We start from the raw sequence: 22,132 nt of genomic DNA on the forward strand, positions 1-22,132 counted from the left end.
GAACCAGCGGCAGGACGAGAGCATTAGCGACTTCATAGCCGCCTTGCGAGACCTAGGGGGATGTGCGAGTTCAGGGACCTGGACGATGTCCTCCGAGATCGCGTGGTCCTAGGCCTCAGGGATCAGGCGCTAAAAGTCGACTGATGGCAAAAGGCAACATCGACCTCGGGGCGCCCTGGCCGAAGCTTCCGCAGCCGAAGCCACCCGGAAGTCAGCAGCCAGACTTCGGAGGGCAGACAACGGAGACCACACTGAAACCCCGAGACAAGCCGACGAGAAACCACCACACACCACGGGGACCTGGACTCCGCCTCCGATACCACGGACGAGGAGGAAGACGTCCACCGACTACAAACAGGACGGGACCGGCGAGATCAACGGGTCGTAAGTCGGGAACCAGTGCGCGGGTGCGGGGAAATCACCTTCGATCAGAGTGCCGTTTATCGACGCGATCTGCCGGCATTGCAACAAGAAGGGCCACATCGCCCGAGTCTGCCGACTCAAAAGACACACAGCCCCGCCGGCGAGAACCAAGCAACCGGGACGAGACGACACCCCCGAGAACCAGAGATCGCCAAGCCGACTATCGCTGGAACCGAGACAACCGAGGACGACGGAGCGGGAAGGCCGCCAGAGAGAAGAAACCCACCAGACGGTCACCATCGGCCATGCCGAAACCACGGATGCCCGGAAGGTCTACGTGGAGGTGAGCATCGAGGGCGAGCCATGCCGGATGGAGGTAGACTCGGATCCTACCTCTCCATGGTCGCCTGGAAAGAACTCAGCGTCTGGTGCCAAACATCCAGAAAAGAGGACTGGAGAACCAGAAGCTGATCATCAAGGACTATCAGGGGAACCGCATCCCCGTCATTGGGACCGGACAGTTCGAGGTGACTTTCAAAAACCGCACCGCGAAACTTCCCCTGACTATCGTGGACCGGAACCGACCCAGCCTTTAGGACTCCAATGGTTCGCGCCACTCGGGATCGAGGTCACGGGAGTAAACCACACCACAGAGGCCGACTGGGAGCAGCAGCTGGCGAGGATTTCCAAGAAGTATTCGACGGCACCCTAGGCAAGTACAAAGGGCCCCTATCTCTTTTAGCCTAGACCCAAATGTCGCCCCCATACGCCTAAAACCCAGACGGGTGCCTTTTGCACTCCGGAAGAAAATAGACGAGCAGATTGACAAGCTCGTCAAACAGGGGTTTTGCAGCCAATCGACCACGCCCGGTGGGAGACCCCTATAGTCACCCCAGTCAAACCAGATGGGTCAGTAAGGATCTGCGGGGACTATAAGGCCACCCTCAATTGCGCCCTGCAACAAAGCGCCTACCCCGTCCCAGTAGTGCAACACCTATTACACTCGTTGGGGGGCAAGGTCTTTCGGCTCGACCTGGCGCAAGCCTATCAGCAACTGCCGGTCGATGAAGAAACCGCCGAGGCGCAAACAATAGTCACCCACCGGGAGCGTTTCGTTGTAACCGACTCCAGTTTGGAGTCAGCGTAGCCCCAGGAATTTTCCAGAGCCTCATGGAGAGACTGCTTCGAGGAATCAAGGGGTGGTTCCCTATTTTGACGATGTATTGGTGTCAGCAGCCAACCAGGAGGAACTAGAGGGTCGCCTAAGGGAGGTACTAGAAAAATTCAAAGGGGCTGGGCTAAAGGTGAAGAAAGAGAAATGCCAGCTATACACAGAGCAAGTCGAGTTTCTGGGGTACCTCCTAGACCGACATGGCATCCACCCAACCGGAAGCAAGGTCAAAGCCATAAAGGAAGCCCCCACACCCAAGAACAAAACAGAGCTGCAGGCATTTCTGGGACTGCTAAATTTTTACAATGTGTTCTTGCCCCAAAAGGCGACCGCGGCGGAGCCTTTGCATAGGCTCCTGGACAGGACGGCCAAATGGACCTGGGGGAAACGGGAGGACACCGCATTCAAGAATACCAAAGACCTGCTCACCTCGGATGCCGTTCTCATTCAGTATAATGAGACCCTACCATCGCCGTCACATGCGACGCCTCACCATTTAGGCGTCGGCGCCGTCCTCAGCCATACACTCCCAGACGGAAAAGAAGCACCCATCGCTTTCTTTTCAAGAACACTCAGCAAACCCGAAAGAAACTACAGCCAATTAGATAAGGAGGCACTGGCCATCGTCGCAGCAGTAAAGAAGTTCCACGAGTACCTCTACGGCCGCCGATTCACCCTCATCACGGACCACAAGCCGTTGCTGGGCATCCTGGCGGGGAACAAGGCCACCCGAACATCCTATCCCCCAGGATGACAAGGTGGTCTGAGTTCCTCGCCGCCTACGACTACCGGCTCACACACAGACCCGGTAAGACGATCTCCCATGCAGACGCGTTGAGCCGCTCGCCGCTTCCCGACCTAGACGACGATCCAGCTCCCACGACGGCCACCCTCAGCATAGAGACATTGCCGGACCTACCCGTAACCGCGTCAGACATTGCCCGAGAGACTAATAAAGACAAGCGTCTGGCGCGGGTATTACATTGGGTAGAAAAGGGATGGCCAGAGAAAGACAACGATGAAGCATTCAGGACATTCCGAAACCGGCAAACAGAACTGTCACTACAGAAAGGTTGTTTGCTATGGGGGGACAGGGTGGTCATACCGGAAAAACTGCAAGGGAAGGTATTAAAATTATTACACGAAGGGCACCCGGGGATTGTGAGGACTAAAGCTTTGGCCAGAAGCTATGCTTGGTGGCCAGGTATGGACAAGGAGATCGAGGCCTGGGTAGCCAAGTGCTCGCGCTGCCAAGAAACCAGACCAAATCCCCCGCAGCACCAATATTAGAATGGGAAACGCCCAGGGGACCATGGTCGAGACTCCATATAGATTTTGCCGGGCCCACAAAAGGGAACACATTCCTCATCACGGTGGATGCTTACTCCAACTGGCTGGAGGTAAGCAACATGAAGACCACCACAACAGATGCGGTAACCAAGGTCTTAAACAAACTTTTCGCAACCCACGGTCTCCCGGATGTCATCGTGTCAGACAACGGACCCCAGTTCACCTCGCTGGAATTGAAAGATTCCTAGCAGAACGAGGCATACGACACGCACTGACAGCGGCGGCGCATCCGGCGGCCAATGGTAGGGCAGAACGGATGGTTCAATTTACAAAAAGAACCCTCCAAAAGATCGAACACGGGACATACAAGAAAAATAAATAAAATGCTCCTAATACAACATATCACCCCAAACACAACGACTAACAAAAGCCCGGCAGAATTACTGATGGGGAGAAAACTAAGGTCACCACTCGACAGACTACACCCCACATATAACCCGGAAAAACCCCCGACTCATCTAGCAAGCACCGGGTTTTGCACCAGGCGACGCAGTCTATGCAAGAAACCTTACCGGAGACCCACTATGGGTACCGGCAACTATAACTCAACTGACAGGACCCCATTCCTACCGGCTACAGACAACCGACGGACAAACATGGAAACGCCACATCGATCAAATAAGATCAAGAACAAAAACACAACCGACACGCAACCAAACACAGACGACCCCGATAACACAAACCAAGAGGGAGGGAAGATACAGGGGATCAAATAGGAAATAACCAGCAATACTCACCAGTCAACAGCCAGCCCGAAGTCTCACCAGGAAGGAACAGCCAGGCCAGCTCAACCAGCCCGGAAAGACCAGGCAGGAGCGGCGAAAGTCGCAGCTCGACCGACCCGGGTAGACCGGGAGGAGGAGCTGCAACAAGAGGCCCAGCGACACCTTCCAGGGGTTCCATCGACAGGACCAAGAGAAACAGAAGTCCCGACCGAACCGGCCGGGAGCCAAACAACAACTAAGCTGCGCAAGTCAAGTAGACAAGTACGAAGCCCGCCTACCTACGGGACTATGTTACGTAGGACCGAACCAAGAGGGAGGGGTGTTCTGTACAAATCAATTTACATACTCGTAGCCCGGCGTCGCGATTGGTTAAAGCGGCGTGGCGACGGATTGGTCGGCGAGCGCACTGATTGGCCCGTTGCGAATCCCCGCGATTGGTGGAAACTAATCGCGGGAGATTCAAGCGGTGTCATTGGCACGCGGCGCCGCGGCTCGAAATAAAAAGCCGCAGTTTTCCCCTTCAAGCTTAAGCTGTATCCGAGCCAATAAAGAGCTGAAACTCAGTCACTGACTCCGAGCTTCCTTTCTCGACGGACACGACAAGATGGAATAGCATGGCTATGATATCTAAGCTCAAAAATAAAGATGGGAATTGGGTGGCAACTAAGACTTAGGCATTCTGTCTCTTTTGTTTGCCATTTAGTGGCCATTTAGATAGCCAAAACTCAGCTATGATAGCTCTATGGGATGGTGACTAAGAAGCACAATCCTAGAATAGTATTTATTTATTTGTTGGAAGTATGGTGTTGTTCAATTCCTATCTTGTCTTTCTTTAGCCTATGCAGCACTCCCTTTAGCTTTTCCCTACAACAACCACTCTCTTTTGTAGGTTGGACTGAACAAGAAGGGCTCAAAGTCCTTCAAAGGCCTCAGAGCCATCTTACGAGCTGTTGTGACTTGAACCTGAGACTCCATAGGCCTTGTCCAGTTTTTCAACTGCTACACCACACTGACTCTCTTTTATCAATGAAGCGCTAAAACATTTTTATGTAGTACAATAAAAAAAAAGACTGAGAAGACCGGCAGAAAAAAAGAGACCCAACAACCAGGAGCAAACTCCCTATTGATTTATTACAATATCTGTGTATTCATGTTGCTGAGAAGACTCCTGAACACACCCAGCAAACGGTTTGCTTCTAATCCAAGCGAAGGCCGGTTGAAAGCTGGAATCTTTTAAAAGATACCCTGAAGGGTTAATCTTTTGTGGGTAAACTGAATGCTGCATAATATGCAACATTCTGTACATGCAGCCCTCCCTTTGGTAGTCAACTTTAATAGATGACTAAGCAAAGCTTTATTCAGCCAAGGGAGTCCCAGGAGGTGAAATGTAGGATGCATCTGAGTAATGTATCTTTCACCTCGCACAAGCAGCTAGGAAAATGAATTCTCAAAATTGTATTAAGAGCTGGTGCTTGAAGGAACCGTGGAGGGGAAGACTAATAGGGTTCCTATGCATATGTGACACCTTCTGTATCTACATGTATTGCATACAATTGAATGGGGTGATTTAGTTAAACTGGGACAAGGACTCCCTAGTTATGCTTTGGCATCCCCTTAATGAGTCTGTTTTGCAGTTAAAATGATCTCATCTGAATATATTAACGAAACATCAGGTAAAAGGGTATCAACCCATCATCACCCATGCACTTTTTTTGTATTAATAAAGTATTTGAAAAAAAAATGGCTGAATGAGAATGGTCTAAATGCACAGTTTATTTCCATACAATGTCCAAAGAAAACTTACACGGAGAACAGGAAAGGAATAGTATGTACCTTTAGCAATAATATATTTAATTCCTTGTCATCTAGGAAGTTGTTGATCCCCTAGATCAGGGGTCTCCAACCTTGGCAACTTTAAGACTTGTGGACTTCAACTCCCAGAGTTCCTCAGCCAGCTTGAAGTCCACAAGTCTTAAAGTTGCCAAGGTTGGAGACCCCTGATCTAGGGGATCAACAACTTCCTTCAACTTCCTTCTATTTTTCATTTACTTTAAGGTTTATTTTACAGTTGTTCTTAAAATTATGAGTTATATGACTTTCAGAGTCTCTTTTTGCATCTTTTATTATTTTCTTACCTATGTTCAGTACATTTTTTTTCTTATTGTTTGGACAATACTGTCAAATTTTGCAGGAAGTTTGCTTTCTTCCTACAACTTTTACACTATTTATAAATTGATTTATGTCTTATAGGATTTATTATTCAAAGCTGATTATCAGCTCCTTCTATACTGTACATGTAAACATAGCAGAAATAAGAACTACTAATCTGGTTGATGTTCTTCCTGTCTACCTCTTAGATTTTGCTAAACAAGAACTTAAAAATCCAGTGTCTAGTAGCAATAGCATTTATATACCACTTCATAGTGTTTCACAGCTTCCCTCTAAGCAATTTACGGAATCAGCATATTGCTCCCAACAATCTGGGTTCTTATTTTACCGAAGGATGAAAGGCTGAATCAACCTTGAGCCACTTAGAATCAAACTCCTGGCTGTGTGCAGAGTTTGCCTGCAATACTGCATTGTAACCATTGTGCCACCATGGCCGTATTGATCTAGAGTCCTGAAAATGCAGCAGTCCCACAAATTTGGGACCCTTAATGGAATTAGTGGGCAGGGACCTGTCGAGTACTAAGCACCAATTAGTACCCTGTAATGAATGAAGCTCATGTGAGTCCAACCATTGAAAATATATGAACAGGATAACAGATCCATAAAGTCAGAATTGAATTTAGCATAGAAGTCAGTGTATTATAAATCTTGTACATAAATAAATATAGTACAATTATTCATGTCTTTCAAATTATTGATAGGTCTTCTAATGGACTGATGGTACCAAACATTTTGAGTAATGAAGAATGTTCCCGTCCACAATTTAAATTTGGAAACTGGATTCATCATTTCAAAATCAATGATGAAGTCACCAGTCCCACATGCTTATGCTTCATGATGAACTATGGGGGGATCGTTCAGCATCTGTCTTGAAGTATCATAAAAGTACTGTGGTGACATTCAAAGGGATGTCTCATCATTGTAATCAATCCCATCTCATTATACATAAGACTGTTTTTAAAACTCATTATCAAGGAGGAAGTCATGTAGTCATTAAGTAGCGGGCATAATTTAAAATAAACAAAGAAAAGAAAAAATTAAACACTAGCTTACATTGTACACATATAATGGCATTCAGCTATCAAGATACAATCAATATGCAATGAAGCAACCAATGGCATGAACGTAAGGGAAGGGAATAGAGGCTAGATAAAGATCACCTTGAATTTCATGGGGATTCATCCTTCACAGTAAGCCATAATAATGTGGCTTTGATTTTGGCAATCCATACCTTAGTAACATACATAAGCTCAATCCATATGTATGGCCTTGTGTTTCAACCTGTAACCACTGTATTTGGCAGTATTCTAGGGGGGGGAATTCAGGCCTGACATGAAAACATAACCTTTTATTCAACTGAGAAGACAATTAGCTATATCAACAAATGTAAAGTAGGAATGTCTTAGAACTAGAATAAGTAGCATTTTTATGGAGAAGCCCACGGCTGCAGGAGGTATGAAGATGATGATAATATGATCATGATGATTATGACAACAATTATACAACTTAGAACATGGAATCACTGTCTTCCACTTTGCATGTACAATCTACTTCCCAGTCCCAGAAGACTTTGAGATCCAGCAATTATTTTAACCCCCCTCTCATATCTCAAAGAATGATTCTGGGCAACAAATGGAAGTAAAATAGAATAAAAACAATAGCAAGCATTACAAAAATTAAAATATAAGTAGCTAAGAAACAACAACCCAATCATTAACACAACCAGGCACCTACAGATACCTGGGCCTCCAAGCTTGGGCATAGAACTGGGTATTTAAGGCCTTATGAAAAGCTGGCAAAGTTGGGGCCATCCTGATCTTCAGAGGAAGAATGCTCTCTAAGGTGGGTCAACCATCGGAAAAGGCATGTCTTCTAGTCCCCATCAACTGTTTTTGACAGTACCCATTTTGTCAAACTTTTCTGAATGCTATAACATAGAACATAGAAACCACTTTGGTCTTCCACTTTGAATCTACAACCTATGTTCCAATTCTAAAAGATGTGAGAACAAGAAGAATTGGAAGAATTGGATAGAGAAAAGACATCAATACCTCACTCCTGATTATCTAAAGCAAGGGTCTTCAAACTTGGCAATTTTAAGACTGGTGAACTTCAACTCCCAGAATTCCCCAGCCCAGCATGGTGAGTTCTAGGAGTTGAAGTCTACAGGTCTTAAGGTTGTCAAGACTGGACACCCCTGATCTAAACTGTTATCTTCCCTGTCTTTGATGAAAGACTATGGTAAATCATCTCAAGTTCAAAAACCATAGATCTTCTGGGAGAGTGGGATGGAAAAAAAAGTCCTTCCATTAGCTTATTGTCTTGAACTTCATTGTAATGAACAACCCTTAATAGTGGTTTATATTCCACAAGTCTTTGTGAGTAACAGTTGAACCATTTCTAAGGGTCTGATGCTCCTGCTGTGTTTTGATTGAGTTTAAAAAAAACAAAACCAAAGCAATGATTTGTATGAGCTACTTTCCTTTGCTTGGAGGGTTTACCGAACAGGTGGTCCTCCAAAGGGTCACTATGTATATTTAGTATCTGAAACTTGAGCACGCCTAACCTGATTGGCTCCCCCCGACCACATGATGGTTTAGGAGCTGATGCATCAGACTAACATTGCCTTTGCCCAGCTTGTCTCAGGAGGGAGGACAGTCAGAGAGGCTTTGCTCCTAAGGAAATTTATTTAAATATAACGGGTAAGCTTGCGCCTTTTACTTTTTTTTTTTTTTTTTTTTAAAGAAAGACAGGTTGGGTTTTTCTTTCTACCAAATGATTGTTTGCGGTTGCTTTTGTTTGTCTGTTTGTTTGCAGACTTTATGCCCTAGGGGATTTTTTTTTATTTTTTACTATTTTACAAATGTTAACACACTTTTTTTTCAGCATCAAAGTAATCCCGCTTGGGAAGAGATCAGTCCTGAGTTTGATGAGGCTTTAAAAGCAGATGAGAGTTTGCCTCTGTTCTTTGGAAACATTTTGCACATGGAGATCAATGGCTCCTTTGGCTAAGCTCTCTGGAAGTCTCTCTTTCTCTCTCCTTTAGGACTTGTCCTATTCCCTTGGTGAAACAAATATTTTATCCTTTGATTTTTTTTTTTTAATGTATCACCTTGATTGAACAGAATTGGCACTAGGAAAAGGCAGCATTTGAAGGGCCTATATTTAACCTACAGCACTGGAGTGCTGCTTGCCTCAGAAGGAATGGCAGTTCAGCTAACTAGACAAAACCAGGCAATCACTCTGGCGTATTGGCTTACAGGGCAAATATTTTTGTACTAGGAAGCAGCTGTTCTAACCCTTCATCTTCCCTGCACCAGAAAAGAGGCACCTGCAATCTCTCACAGCAGGCTCATTCCAGTGCATTAATTCATTCCAAGGCATTCATTCATTCATCGCTTTTCTGCCCTCTGAATAACCAGAGTCTTGGATCTTTTCTAGGACTGAAGTTGGAGAAATACATCAAGCACCCCAGAAGCAAAGCAAGAGAGCATCCCTGCAGATAAATGGTGGGACGAGAGAAATTAACTTCATTAAGTTAAGGTCATTTGAACAACATTTGTATGACTTAATGTTTGTGGTTGTTTACTGTTGTATAAGTAAGACCCCAAGTTTATTAGCTTATATAGAGTAATGTTACCTTGGCCTGCAGGTATTGTGGCAGGATCTGAAAAACAAGGGGGGGAAAGCTCAACTAAATTTCTAGGTTAGGAAAGCTTTCATGGAAATGACCTAGCAAGCTGCTTTTCGTCTGTAACACAATTAAAGTGGAAATTTCTTCAGCTTTTTGTCCCTGCCCTAGCCAGCGTACCTCATTGCAATGCTATTGTTCTATGGTACCACGTTGGCTCAATCCTTATCCTAAGGATTAATTTATAGCTGCTGGAAAACATATTTAGGATCTTCTAGTTGCAGTTCACAATCAAAACTGTAAGTGAATGTCCATTCAAGAAATATTAATGGGGCACCATTAATTTTGGTTGGCTGGCTTTGGTTTTGGTGCTGGCTGAGAATTGTCAATTATTCGTCTCCCTGCAAATGTTTTTGCATGAATTCTCAGTGCACAATGCACAGCCTCAGGATTGTTATATATTCCATTTAACATACTCTGTTGAGCTAGGAAGAGATTTTATGATATCTAATTTTTCATTTCAAGTACATCACTCAAGAGAGTTGGTAGATATGATAATCTATGTTTGTTCCTTGTCTGCATCCTAAGCAATTCTATTAAGCAGAATTGCTATATTTATGCTCATAAAGGAAAATAACAGTGCAATTTGGTTGTAGTTGGTTTTTTTTTTGCAAAAAAAATGTTACTGGCTAAAACATGGAAGGAGGCCAATGTCTCCACAATAAGAAACTGGCTTTTTCCTCTGTGTATGAGATATTGGAAAGAAATACAAGTTATGAAGGGATAATAGCAATCTGATGCTAAACATCTCAAGATAAATGGTATCCCTTTAATATATTTTTAGAAAGATGAAAGGTTTGATAATGTTCTTGGTTTATTAATATTTTGAAGTTTTCTGAACAATATTTTCTAAATATTAATCTTTATAAATATTAAATATTTAGCCTATATTGTTGAACAAACTACGGATGCATGTCTGTCTGCCTATCTCACTCTCTCTGTGTGTATGCCTTTCTGTCTGTCTCTGCGTGTGCAGACGCATTCTTACCATATGTTCATAGTACATAGAGATACTAGCTTTGATAAGTGAGCAACATTGACTTCATCATGCTGATATTTATTTATCTGACTTGCATTGTTACCAGTGAGTAGGTGGACGGGCTTTCTGCAAAGATGGCAGATGAAGACGATTACGATGAGGTTGTGGAGGTAAGACTTAAATGTTTGATTTACTGCCTTAAGCTATGCAGATGAGTTCATTATTTCGAAGAAACAGCAAATAATGGCAGGTCAGGAACTTGAGATGGCTGCTTCAGAAGTGAGTGTGTCTCCAAATTCAGAGCTGGTGACCGGACAGTTATAGAAATTGATATATTCTAAATGGCCTCCAGCAGCTGTTGGATACTCCAAGGGAAGGCCTAGGACGTGAGGTTGTAAGAGTGCATGATGACAGTAATGCCCAGTGATGCCCTTTCTTTCCTCATCTTCCTGCAGATTAAGCCTTTTCCCTTTTAAAATATATATATATATATATATATATATAGAAAAATACAGCATAAATGATGCTAATAATGTTAACATTCATATGTGCATTTAAAATGCCCGTAATTCTATCTAGCAACAACTTACTGGCCTACATAGGACCTGTGTGAAAAATCATGGATACATTTCCTTGCCGGGTTCCATTTTACCATGCCAGTTCTCTGTGCAGCTTTTGCAAGTCTTGGGTTGTAATTCCAGATGCACATTGATTATCAAATTGAATGTGTTGCACATTCATCCTACTAGAGTAAAACTCTTCAATATTTCTGATGACCAGCATCCAGAATTAAGGAAATGTTTTTAACTTTTATTACAAAAATCTTCTCCTCCTCCTCTTCTTCCTCCTCTCTTCTCCCCTCTTCTCTTTCTTCCTTCTTCTTCCCATCTCATGTATGTCTGATAGCCATGCCCATTGTCTTATCATTGTCTGTCTCTTAGAAGACTAATAGTGGTTTTATCTTTCATATTATCATTTCAGTTTTATATTGTTGCATTGTCTCTTCAGATGTCTGTCTTTTTCAAAACTCTTGTCTCTTGGGATGTTTGTAGCAGGTTTAAAAAAAAGGCTGCAATTGTTTCTAATTTTACTGTTAAACAAGATGACTTTTTCCAGAATCATCTTCCTGGTTTTTTTCCGCTCATCTTTTGCCCTCATGCTTTAATTTTGTGCGAACCAGAATTAAACGTGCAACGTATTAGAAAGCAAAATAAGTATTTATTTCTGAAGAGATAAATTTGTATTTTAAAGGGCATGCAGTAGAGTCCTCTTAAAAGTAGCTTATGCTTTTCATTTTGATTTGGACTTTTTAATGCAGAATACTTAGGTGAGAAGAAGGCTCTGTTTTTGCTTGGCGTGATAGCCAGATTGCCAATTTTAAGTTGGTCAGTAAGCCATGTGAGAGAAAAAAATGGTCCTTTCATGTTTCTTCCATGCTGGGGTAATATTCTTTCTCTCTAACATACACACATAAACACAGAGACACACAGATGTACATTTGTATGTATGTAATCTGACATGGAATTAATAAACAGAAATAGCAATTCATTTATAAAGGCAAATGAATGCACACATTCTCTTCCTTCTCCTCCCCAAAATTTTCTTAAATTTTCCTTTTCATCTATGGAGATTCTCAGTCATTCATGTCATGGTTGTCCCAAAGCTGTTTTTTCAAAAGGTGACTGGACTTTGTTTTTCCTTGGACATTTCGCTTCTCATCCAAGAAGTCAGAACTGGAATTGGTTGTCAGAACCGAAGAAGCTTTTTGGATGAGAAGAGAAATATCTTCAAGGAAAAACAAAGTCCAATTGCCTTTTGAAAAAGCACATTTGGGATTTTCCTTTATTTGTGGTAGTGCTTTAGCAGGGATATGCATGCTGTTAGTTGTACAAGCACCAGGCTAAGTGGTGCACAGTGAAGAAAAAAGCAGGAGGACCATTATCTCTTGATATTCTTCTCATAAAAAGAGCCAATTATATGTAAAGCTTGAAATAAACAGTACCTTGACAAAGTTATCTGGAGAAGTATAAATCATCTGCAAAGAGTGGCAGTGAATCAGGCTCCGTTGAAGGGTGCCAGTATCTTTGGAGGCTTCTTGTTAATGTGATTCATGGAAATGGAGAGGAACCTTAATGCACTAAGTCTGAGAATTTAATCAATGTTTTAGATCCTATTAAATTGAGCACGATAAATCTTTTAATACCAAAAATACATGAAATCCAGTAGAATTTATTGGTGGAATACATGCTTAAAAGTCTAGGCCGATCAATAAAATGAATCTAATAAGGTCAAACAGTAAAAGAAAGACATGGAAATAAATTATATTGGGTCCTACATGGACGGCATTAGCATCTTCTACATCTCCATTTTTCAAGACTTTTCAATATACCGGAGAAATAATTCTAACCAAATGCATTAAATAATTTTTGGTGAATTAAGCTTGCTCTTATGGTGATGAATGCTGTTTTAAAGTAAAATGCACTTTGAATATTTTGCTAATTTAAAGCTTGATTTGATGCTCGGCAAAGTTAGGCTAAAATTAGCGGTTGCTATAGTATTAGTGAAAAAGAGTTTGGGGAAATAATTTGGCACTATCTTTAATATTAAAGCAGGGACATTTCTAATAACGATGCAAGTTCATTCTTATTATTAAAGATCATTCTGGGCCATTTCAACATTTCTGCTTCTTCTTTACTTACCCTGACTCATATTTAAGAAGGTCCTCCTATGAAATTAGTCTAATATATTTTTACCGGTACTATTAACATTCCAATATTGCTGAGAGCTTTTCACAAGAGTTTGTGCTGGTGTAACGTAAAATGAATGGCGTCTTATTAGCAAAATGATTTGTCCCATTTTTTTAGGTTAGCTGATTTGAAGAAACATTTTATTGACATAGCTGGTCTTAGTACATTCATTTCTATTAGATTTGCCCTGAACACCTGCTTAAATTTGATGAAATTTGTAGGCAATAGTTCCAAAAGAGAGTATAAAATCCACATAAACAAGCTGCAACTGAATTCTTTCTTGGCTTCTTCATGAACAAGAGAATATTTCAGACACTGTTCGTTTCATTATGTATCTTGAAGGATGATAATACCACTTTCTTTCCTGTGTTGAAATCAGCATATTGATTTGAGGTGATCAAGTGGACTTTAAAAAATCTTCTTAAAACACTGCAGTCATCAATCCCTCTTTACAATTGTCTTCCACATCTTGGTTCTTTGTTTCTTATACCTCTGTCCTGCTTTCTTTGGAAGATCAAGGGAAATGAATTTCGTTTGTACTTTTCTGGGAGCTGGATTGTTCCATAGGCATTGGAGTCCTTTTTGTGGAATTTGAGTTCAGTCATGATATTGAACTTTATCTTAGTTAAGATACTGAGAAACAGTAGTTCAGCCTTGATACAATAGCAACTTCTTCCTCTCTCTCTCTTAGTAGTAACAAGACCCAATTCAAAACATGAAAATAGCCTAGAAGGAAAAAACACAGCAGTTGTAAGATATAATCTCTATATATAAAAGTGAAATACCACGCACGCATCATCACAAAATCTCCAGAATCGTAAAGCCTACAAACTTGAAATTTGGCGCATAAGTTCCTCTTCGTTTCTAGGTGCTCACTAAGAAAGGATTTTTCGAAATGACCATTAGAGCATTAGTATTTCATATATTATTATTAACACTCTCTGATGCTAAGGAGTTCTACTCCCCCTCCCCACCTGAAAAGAAATCTGTTCCAAATGCAAAACACAAGCAGAGGAGAGGAGTTTCAGTTACAGTTTCACAGCACCAAGCAGCTTTAGTACAGACCAGTTAAGCTAAGCCATGCCCAGGCTCCTTGCTGTCTCCTTGCTTCACACAGCAAATACTGTTTCAGTTTCCAAACAGCCTCAACTCTCTCACACACTGACAGGACACTAGCCAGATGAATACTGATGGATACTGGTAGGCAGAGGCAGAATTCCCCCCCCTTATTTTTCTCCCCCAAAACTAAGCCCAACCACATAGTTTCATAGTAAAGCATGGATATCGAGCTAGTCTAATATAATATAGTCTATTAAATGTGAGTTAGTATCCACGAGTAAGACCTATAGATATGCACAGTATACTTATGTCAGTTGTGTTAATAAAAATAAAATCAGCTTATCAAATATAGCAGGCAGACAGAAAAATCAAGATATTCAATTCCTTGTGGCTTGTAGGAGATTGGATACAGGTGACTGATAGCTTGTATTCCATTTGGTCAGTCACATATATTGTGCAGAACTATCAGAGAGGTTTTTCTCCCCCTTCAGAGAAAGGGTTGTTTTAGATTGCTGATAAGATTTTTTTTTTTGTCCAGTAATTCTTGTTCAGGCACGGTTTCTTCTGAAATTCAATGCCTTCTTCCTTTGAAATTAAATATGATAATTCACCCTGAAGCATAAACAGTCCTGAGAGATCAAAGAGAACTTCTGTAAGAGTATTGGCTATGCTTCAGTTCTGGCTTGAATTATTTCAAATAAAATTTGAGTCATCCATTCGAATAATCTCACTGCAGCTTTGCACAGCCCTAATTAAGAAATATATTTAAAAATTTTTGTAATGTGTAACTGTCATTCTAGTAAACTATGATCATGTTTTGACAATTCATTTGCCATTTTATGAAAACCTTTCTTTTACAAGAGCAAACTTAAATGAATAGTCCATGACAAATGTTCCTAGGACATTCAATATTTCCTTTTAAAAGGATTCACAGATGAATAAAATCTTTTTCCTGTTGCAGAGTTGCTTAGTTCTCTTACAATGCCATTTTCACAAGAAAACAATTAAATGCAAGATTGTCAGTGAGAGTTGCAGATGTATCACTTTGGAAATATTGTAGGTTTAACTGCTTTCTGCATTGGTATTTGAATTATCTTTTGGATTATCTCTCCCTTTCCTTAATACCCGAAATAGTACATACAATGAAAGGGTGGTGCTTGATCATGATTTCAGGTTATGGCTAATGATCTGGTGAACTCATGTATCCTGTTTGCTTGCCATTCAGTCATGACTTTTAAAAGATATCTGAACAAGTCAATGGGTGTCCAAAATTCCTTAAGTGCAAGCAGGAGATGTGAAGTCTTGGAATTCTTGAACTGGATCTAATACCACATTTTAAAAGCTAATTTTTTAATGATACAAGAAAAAGTCACTTTTTAAACAGTTTTAAGTATTATGAGCAATTGGCAGCCACAAATCCACTGGTGTTCATGGAACAAAATGCCCGTGGATCTTACCAGCAGCTAAATCTTTGAGCACTTTCCATGAAACATCCTTATTAATCACTTCATTCTTCAGACTGAGATTTTGTTCTTTGCCTCAAGAGAAACACACGTTTTTATGAATGACCGTGGGAAAAATAATGAGGTTTCTTCTTCGTTTATAGTACTACATAGAAGAGGAGGTCGAGGGTGAACCAGGCGAGGTAAAAGCATCTGTTTTATGCACAAATGTCTGATTTTGTGGAATTTAATGTTTTTTTTTTAAGCATTTTGTGTGTATGTGTAGAATATAAAATAATTTAATAGATTTTTTTTTACATAGTTGAGTAATCTAATAATAACCTCTGGGAAGAAAAAGTCAACCAACAACTTATATAACAGAGTAATGATCCTGCTCTGAGTGTCTTTTACTAATGCAATGATGGGCAACTTTTTGATGGTAAGGGCCAGGCATATAAATTTTGTGGTTAGGAGGTGCAATAGATGATAATACCTGCACTTATGCCTACTCTACATGAATGGAATAATCTTTTTTAACTCAGGTGAGGCTCTGATTCCCCAGTAGAGAAAAATGTAGTTTGGGTTAATAAGTTAAGTGACTTTCTGCCTGCATGATTCCTATATTCTTTTTTTTTTTTTTTTGGGGGAGTGTAGGAGAAAAGACAAATAAATGAAAATCCAAATTTTTTTCCTCCAACAAGAGTTGGAGACTTGTTTTAGTTAATGTATAATTGTTCACTTCTACCTTTATGTACCTTAATTTGCAGCAGGCTTTAATTACACTGAACTTTTTTCCTTGTCCATATGCTCAATGGTTTGTAAAATACTAGCTGAGATGTTTTAAAAACACTTTATTTTCTTTTGGGAGATGCAGATGTATAGTGATGCCTGCATCCTAGTGAAATGGATGAGTAATTTTTGATTGGCTTGAATGGTATGATTGGTCTAAAATGTATAGATATATATCTCTGCTCTGGAAATCTTGGCCATCTACCAGAAAACAAAGGGGAAAACACTAATTCTTAGAGGTTACTTAATGGAAGGGGAAATTTGACAACTCAGCGAAGAAGAGAGTAAATGTGTATCTACAGAATATTTCTTCCTGCAAACTTCTGTTAGTGTGTTTCCATTCATTTGTCTGATGTAAATTCACTTTGGAATGTCCAATGTTGTTTTCTTGTTTTTGTTTCTTGTTCAAGTTGCATAACTTATTCATACATTGTTCATTGTGTTCATCTTTGAAACAAGACTTTTCTTCTCAGGGTTATGTTTTCATAAATGTCATGAACAACCTGAAGATAAATACTGTAACATTATTTTACTCTAAACATTTGTTGTTTATTCCTCCTGACAATTCTTTTAATATACTTTTTTAATTAGAAGTCTAGCATTGTTTATGATATCAGCATGACTGTAAATATTAGAAGCACAATCCCTGGCTACCTTTTCCAGACTTCAGAATTACTTAAGAGGATCCTAGAATCTTACAGATTAGATTACAGATTATTATTATTACAGGCTGGTGCAGGACAGATAGGACAAAGTTATTTCTTCATTAAGAACATTAATTTTTGTGTTGATGGAGAAATACAGTTATATGATTCTGAATTTATGTGGTTTATTTGTGTGTATCTCACTTTAGGGGAATAGTTCATAAAATAACCTTTGAGCATATATTCAGAAAATATAAAAAAAAGGCTTATTATTTTCATAGATTAATTCTCTTATACATTTTGGAATAATCTCACTAATATCGAATGAGGTTAAAGCAAAGGGGGAATTTGTCTGTTTCCATATATATATTGTCAAAATTCAAACTGCTATAAGTGAGAACGATGGTGAGGAAAATCCTTGTAAAATCCAAAAGACTTGGTTGAATAAGACAATTCCTTTATTTAGAAAACAAATATTTCATTTTATAGGAATAAATTGAATGATACGTGCACATTATAAAGCACTTTTCAAATTGAAGGGAAACTTGACTGGGGACTAGGGAGAAAGTTATATGTCTTTTGTTTTTGTTTTTTTAAACAAAATTCATGGTTGATTCAATTCAGAAAAATAGATGTAACATGTCAAAAGGACCTTCCTGAATTCAAGAATATCAGGATATAATACTATTGAATATAATACGGTAGCTATATGACTACTATCATGTAGTAGTCATATATGACTACTCTCATGTAGTAGTCATATAGATCACTGTATGAACGATTCTTTGCATAGTCTCTACAACTATTCCATTATTCCCTGTCCAGAGGTCTAATCTTGGGAATTTTCTGCCTTCACTATTTATCTTGAGGATAGGTGAAAACTCAGTTCAAATTTGTAATTTTATACATTACACAGCCATATGAAATGACATATGGTAAAAAAAAAACTATCTAAATAAAACATTCATATAATCTATTGTGGTGGCTAGATTACTAATTTTGAAAATTCTTTGGAAATTGTCAAAGACTGGTTCTCAACGAAGTGTATCTGTATCGCAGTTGCGCTGATTTTCAAAAGATTATCAGGAATATAGTCAATTATAACTCTACAAATATCAACTAAAAAGGCTCTGAAACTGAGTCGGGAGATAAATTTGAAACACCTTTCCACGTTTCTAGATGACTACTGAGATCACAACGACCACATACAGCACTGGCTCCGCACCGTACACAGTAACAACAAAACAGACTTCAGAAACAAGCAGACATCCTTCAGCAACAAGAACGCATACTTATGAAACAGCCACAACCACAACACATACTTTGGATAGTACAACACAACCTCCGGAAGCCATAGACACTTCTCACAAGGCCTCCCATCCTGTCAGAAAAAAAGTTGTACGGAAAAAAGTGGACACATCTAAGTTTCGGACACCTTACTTGGATCACAGTTCAAAAATGCAAAAGCTCTTCAGCGATGTAAGTCAGACATTTATATCTTTTCAAATTCAAAGCTGTTTAATCCTACTTTAGTGAGTTTCAGTCAATTTTTAAAAAGATTTATTTTATACATGTTACTTTTTCAATGTATCAGAAATTGATAATAGCTATCAATTACTATAGCACAAGGGGGAGCTGGAAATCCCGGTCTCTAGAATAAGCTAGTCAGAAAGTATCAAAGCTTAGGGTCATCCCAGTTTAATATTTAGAATAATATGAAAAAGTTCAAATTTATAGCCTTTCCTTATTCAGACCGTAATTTCTGTGGCTAAATGAAATAACCTAATTCACCTCATCTATATCTCTTTAAACTGTCTCTCTCTCTCCCTCCCTCCCTGTGGATGTGTGCAAGTGTTTTGTACTCAGAGCATAAATACGGTACATTCAGAGGGAGCCAAAGATGATCTGTAGGGCCATAAATCTGGAGGAAAAAAATGTCTCTTAATCAGAACATTATGCAATTTATATATAAATCAAACTTTCATCTAATTATGCATGGGGATATATCTGCGTTTGTATGCATGCCTGCAGATACACCCCCCTCTACTCACATACCAACTTGATGCCCCCAGATCTTATGGAGTCTATTTCCTATTACAGGTAGTCCTTGACATACGACCACAATTGGGCTGAGACATTTGTTAAGTGAATTTTGCCCCATTTTTTAACCTTTCTTGCCACAGTTGCTAAGTGAATCACTGCAATTGTTAAATTAGTGACACGGTTGCTAAGTGAATCTGGCTTCCCCATTGACCTTGCTTGTCAGAAGGTTGCAAAAGGGATCACATGACCCCAGGACACTGAAATGACCATAAATATGTGTCAGTTGCCAAGCCTCTGAGATTTGATCACATGACCATGGGGATGCGATAAGTGTGTGTCATAAGTGTGAAACGGTCATAAGTCAGTTTTCTTCAGTGCCGTTGTAACTTCAAATGTCACTAAATGAACTGTTGTAAGTCGAGGACTACCTGTAGTTAAGCCTTTTTGGCAAATAGTAAGGAACTGTGGGATTTGAAATCAAAAGAGTTTATTTAATTCGGATGCGCCCACCTATAGAAATACATTAAAGCTTTAAGCGCAAGGCATTTCCACAGGGACTCTTAACCATAACACTTCAACATGCTAAAAATAGATCTACATTTTGCTGTCTTCTCTGCTCCCAGAAAAAGTACAAGGAAAAATTTGAAAAAGAAAAAGGAAAACCATCTGGAATAACAACTGATACTCCCCTACATCGGAGAATCAAAAAAGTCCAGGACCAGCTCAGTGAGGTAAGGATGAGGAAGAAGAAACCATGACTAGGTAATACTGTTTTAATTCTAGTCAGGACAGCAAGTCAACTCATGATATTACAGTAAGCCAGTCTGGAACTTTAGGATATGAATACTGCTAAATCCTTGGCCAAGGAAACTGCAGACTCTGCTTGAAGCTAGAAATTTGAGACTTCTTACCACATACTTGCAGGTTAAAATTACAGTTCTTGACTATCTGAAAAATACTACAGGCATGAAAGCTGCTGGTGTAAGAGAAGAGGAGGCAGAGCCCGGGTGGGAGAGTCAAGAGAGGAATCAGTTTGGAGTCAAGCAATCCAAGTCCAGCCCCTCTGTTGGCTCTTATCTAGCACCAATTTAGTGCTGGCTGTTAGTTGACTAAATTCCTGTGTATAGCATGAGTAATAAATTAGCTTGACTGGAACTTAACATGTGGTCTTGCTTCTTCACACCTGACAGCTGGCTTTTATGGATTGTCTCAGCATAAGAACACTGCCAATCATCCCCAAACCCTCTGACATGGCCTCCAAGAGTTTTCCCAAAAGCTAGCACTGTTTTCATTTTAAATGTATGCTAAATAAATTTGAAGAAATCACATTAATTACATGCTAACTTAATTTCAGTTTGCTTTGGCTCCATTTTCTGTTTGCAAAGCAATGGTTTACTACAGTTGTAATGAGTTCTAGCTGTATGTTCCATTTGTGGGTTTCATCCCACCAAGTTTCCGTAATGGCAACAATATCATATCCGCCCTCATTTACCTGAATTTCTAATTCACCCCGTTTATGGCATTGGTGTGTAGACATTTGAGTCCTTTTTGACTGACCTTGTGTTAATTTACTTTCTACATAGCCTGTGTGGTGCCTGAGTTCCCCTACTTCCTTACCTCCTGTTTGATTGATGCACTGTTAACCTCACTGTTAGCAGAGGGTTGGACTAGAAGACCTTCAAGGTCCCTTCCAACTCTATTATTCTAAACTTTAAGTTTTCTATACTGCAGCCCAGTGGTAGTCAACCTGGTCCCTACCGCCCACTAGTGGGCGTTCCAGTTTTCATGGTGGGCGGTAGGGGTTTGGTCCCCTAATCACCATTACTGTGGAACCGGTGGGCGGTTAGAAAATTTTACTACTAACAGAGATACAAAAGTGGGCAGTAGATATAAAAAGGTTGAAACCCCTGCTGTAGCCTATATGTATTTTCTGTAGGTTAAGTATCGCATGGCTGGGGAGGCAGCTAGAACCGATTGCCACCTTGATGAGAAAGCAAGAGACATTGAGCATGCAAAGAAAGTTTCTCAGCAAGTCAGCAAGGTAAGTTATCCTGTGATGTAGAAATTATTGAGATTTGTAAAAAAAACCAAAAACCCTTAAGTGGTGCTTATGCAGCTCAAATGGTTTGTTTTTGGAAAAATTATGAGAAGAACCTGTTATTACACATCAACAATATATGTGTTTTATTACTTGTCATCCAACTTTCCAATAGAATAGAAGTTTATGCATTTCTCGTGAGTTATAAAGATAATCCTCATTCACTGACTGCTTCTTTTAGCAACCATTGCAGTTATGATAGTGATGAAAAAAAAACTTTATGACCAATCTTCTCTTTGTGACCTTTGCAGCTATGTAAAGGAAAGGAAATCTGAAATAAGATTATAATCATAATTGTGGTTTCATTTAGCAACTGCTTTGCTTAATGACTGAGGTGCTAGTCCCAATTGTGGTCACTAAACAATGACTATCCCTGTGATGGGTGGAATGCCTTTTCACAACTTTTCCTTCCACATTGTGATGACCCGGGGCGTGGCACAAACAATACAGTCAGATAATCAGTAGCAGTCCCTTTATTAGCTCCAACTTCGCCCCCAATCTCCTGGTTACCTTCTGGCTGGAGAAAAACTCTACCAGGAACAGCCTTTGGCTGCAGAGAATCAAGTCCAAAATGTGGTCAACAAAAACTGTAACTATAAGTCCAAACAAGGCAAAATGAGGTAATTAGTCCGACAGGGCAGGAGCAAGAAGTCCAGACGTGAAGGCACAGCAATAACTCAACATGGTTGGGAAGATGCCAGGGGCACAGATAAGCAAAGTCAACACAAGATAAACTCATGTTTTCTCCCAGCAGCTGCCGCACTCAGCATGCATTTCTTTTAAACTCTCATTCCCAGGTGTGGCTAATGAAGGGAATGAGGGCCCTTTCCTCCCCTGTATGCCACGCAAGCTATGTTGCTCT

The 22,132-nt window shown here is 40.3% G+C and overlaps 1 protein-coding gene across 50 annotated transcripts in view; it reads left to right on the forward strand.

Annotated features, from left to right (window-relative positions):
* Positions 1-8,341: 8,341 nt before the first annotated feature.
* NEB (nebulin) overlaps positions 8,342-22,132 on the forward strand; it is a 235,737-nt gene continuing 221,946 nt past the window's right edge. For all 50 annotated transcript variants that reach the window (XM_087949995.1, XM_087949996.1, XM_087949997.1 and 47 more), the window contains exons 1-7: positions 8,342-8,480; positions 9,220-9,321; positions 10,555-10,618; positions 15,861-15,899; positions 18,309-18,608; positions 19,796-19,903; positions 21,109-21,213. In XM_087949995.1, coding sequence (XP_087806121.1) covers positions 10,583-10,618; positions 15,861-15,899; positions 18,309-18,608; positions 19,796-19,903; positions 21,109-21,213 — 588 coding nt within the window. In that variant the 5' untranslated portion in view covers positions 8,342-8,480; positions 9,220-9,321; positions 10,555-10,582. The remainder of the gene's footprint in view (positions 8,481-9,219; positions 9,322-10,554; positions 10,619-15,860; positions 15,900-18,308; positions 18,609-19,795; positions 19,904-21,108; positions 21,214-22,132) is intronic.

Source organism: Notechis scutatus, chromosome 1, assembly GCF_049901735.1.
Source record: "Notechis scutatus isolate UNSWTSFEM ecotype Mainland chromosome 1, rNotScu1.2, whole genome shotgun sequence".
Taxonomy (NCBI): Eukaryota; Metazoa; Chordata; class Lepidosauria; order Squamata; family Elapidae; genus Notechis; species Notechis scutatus.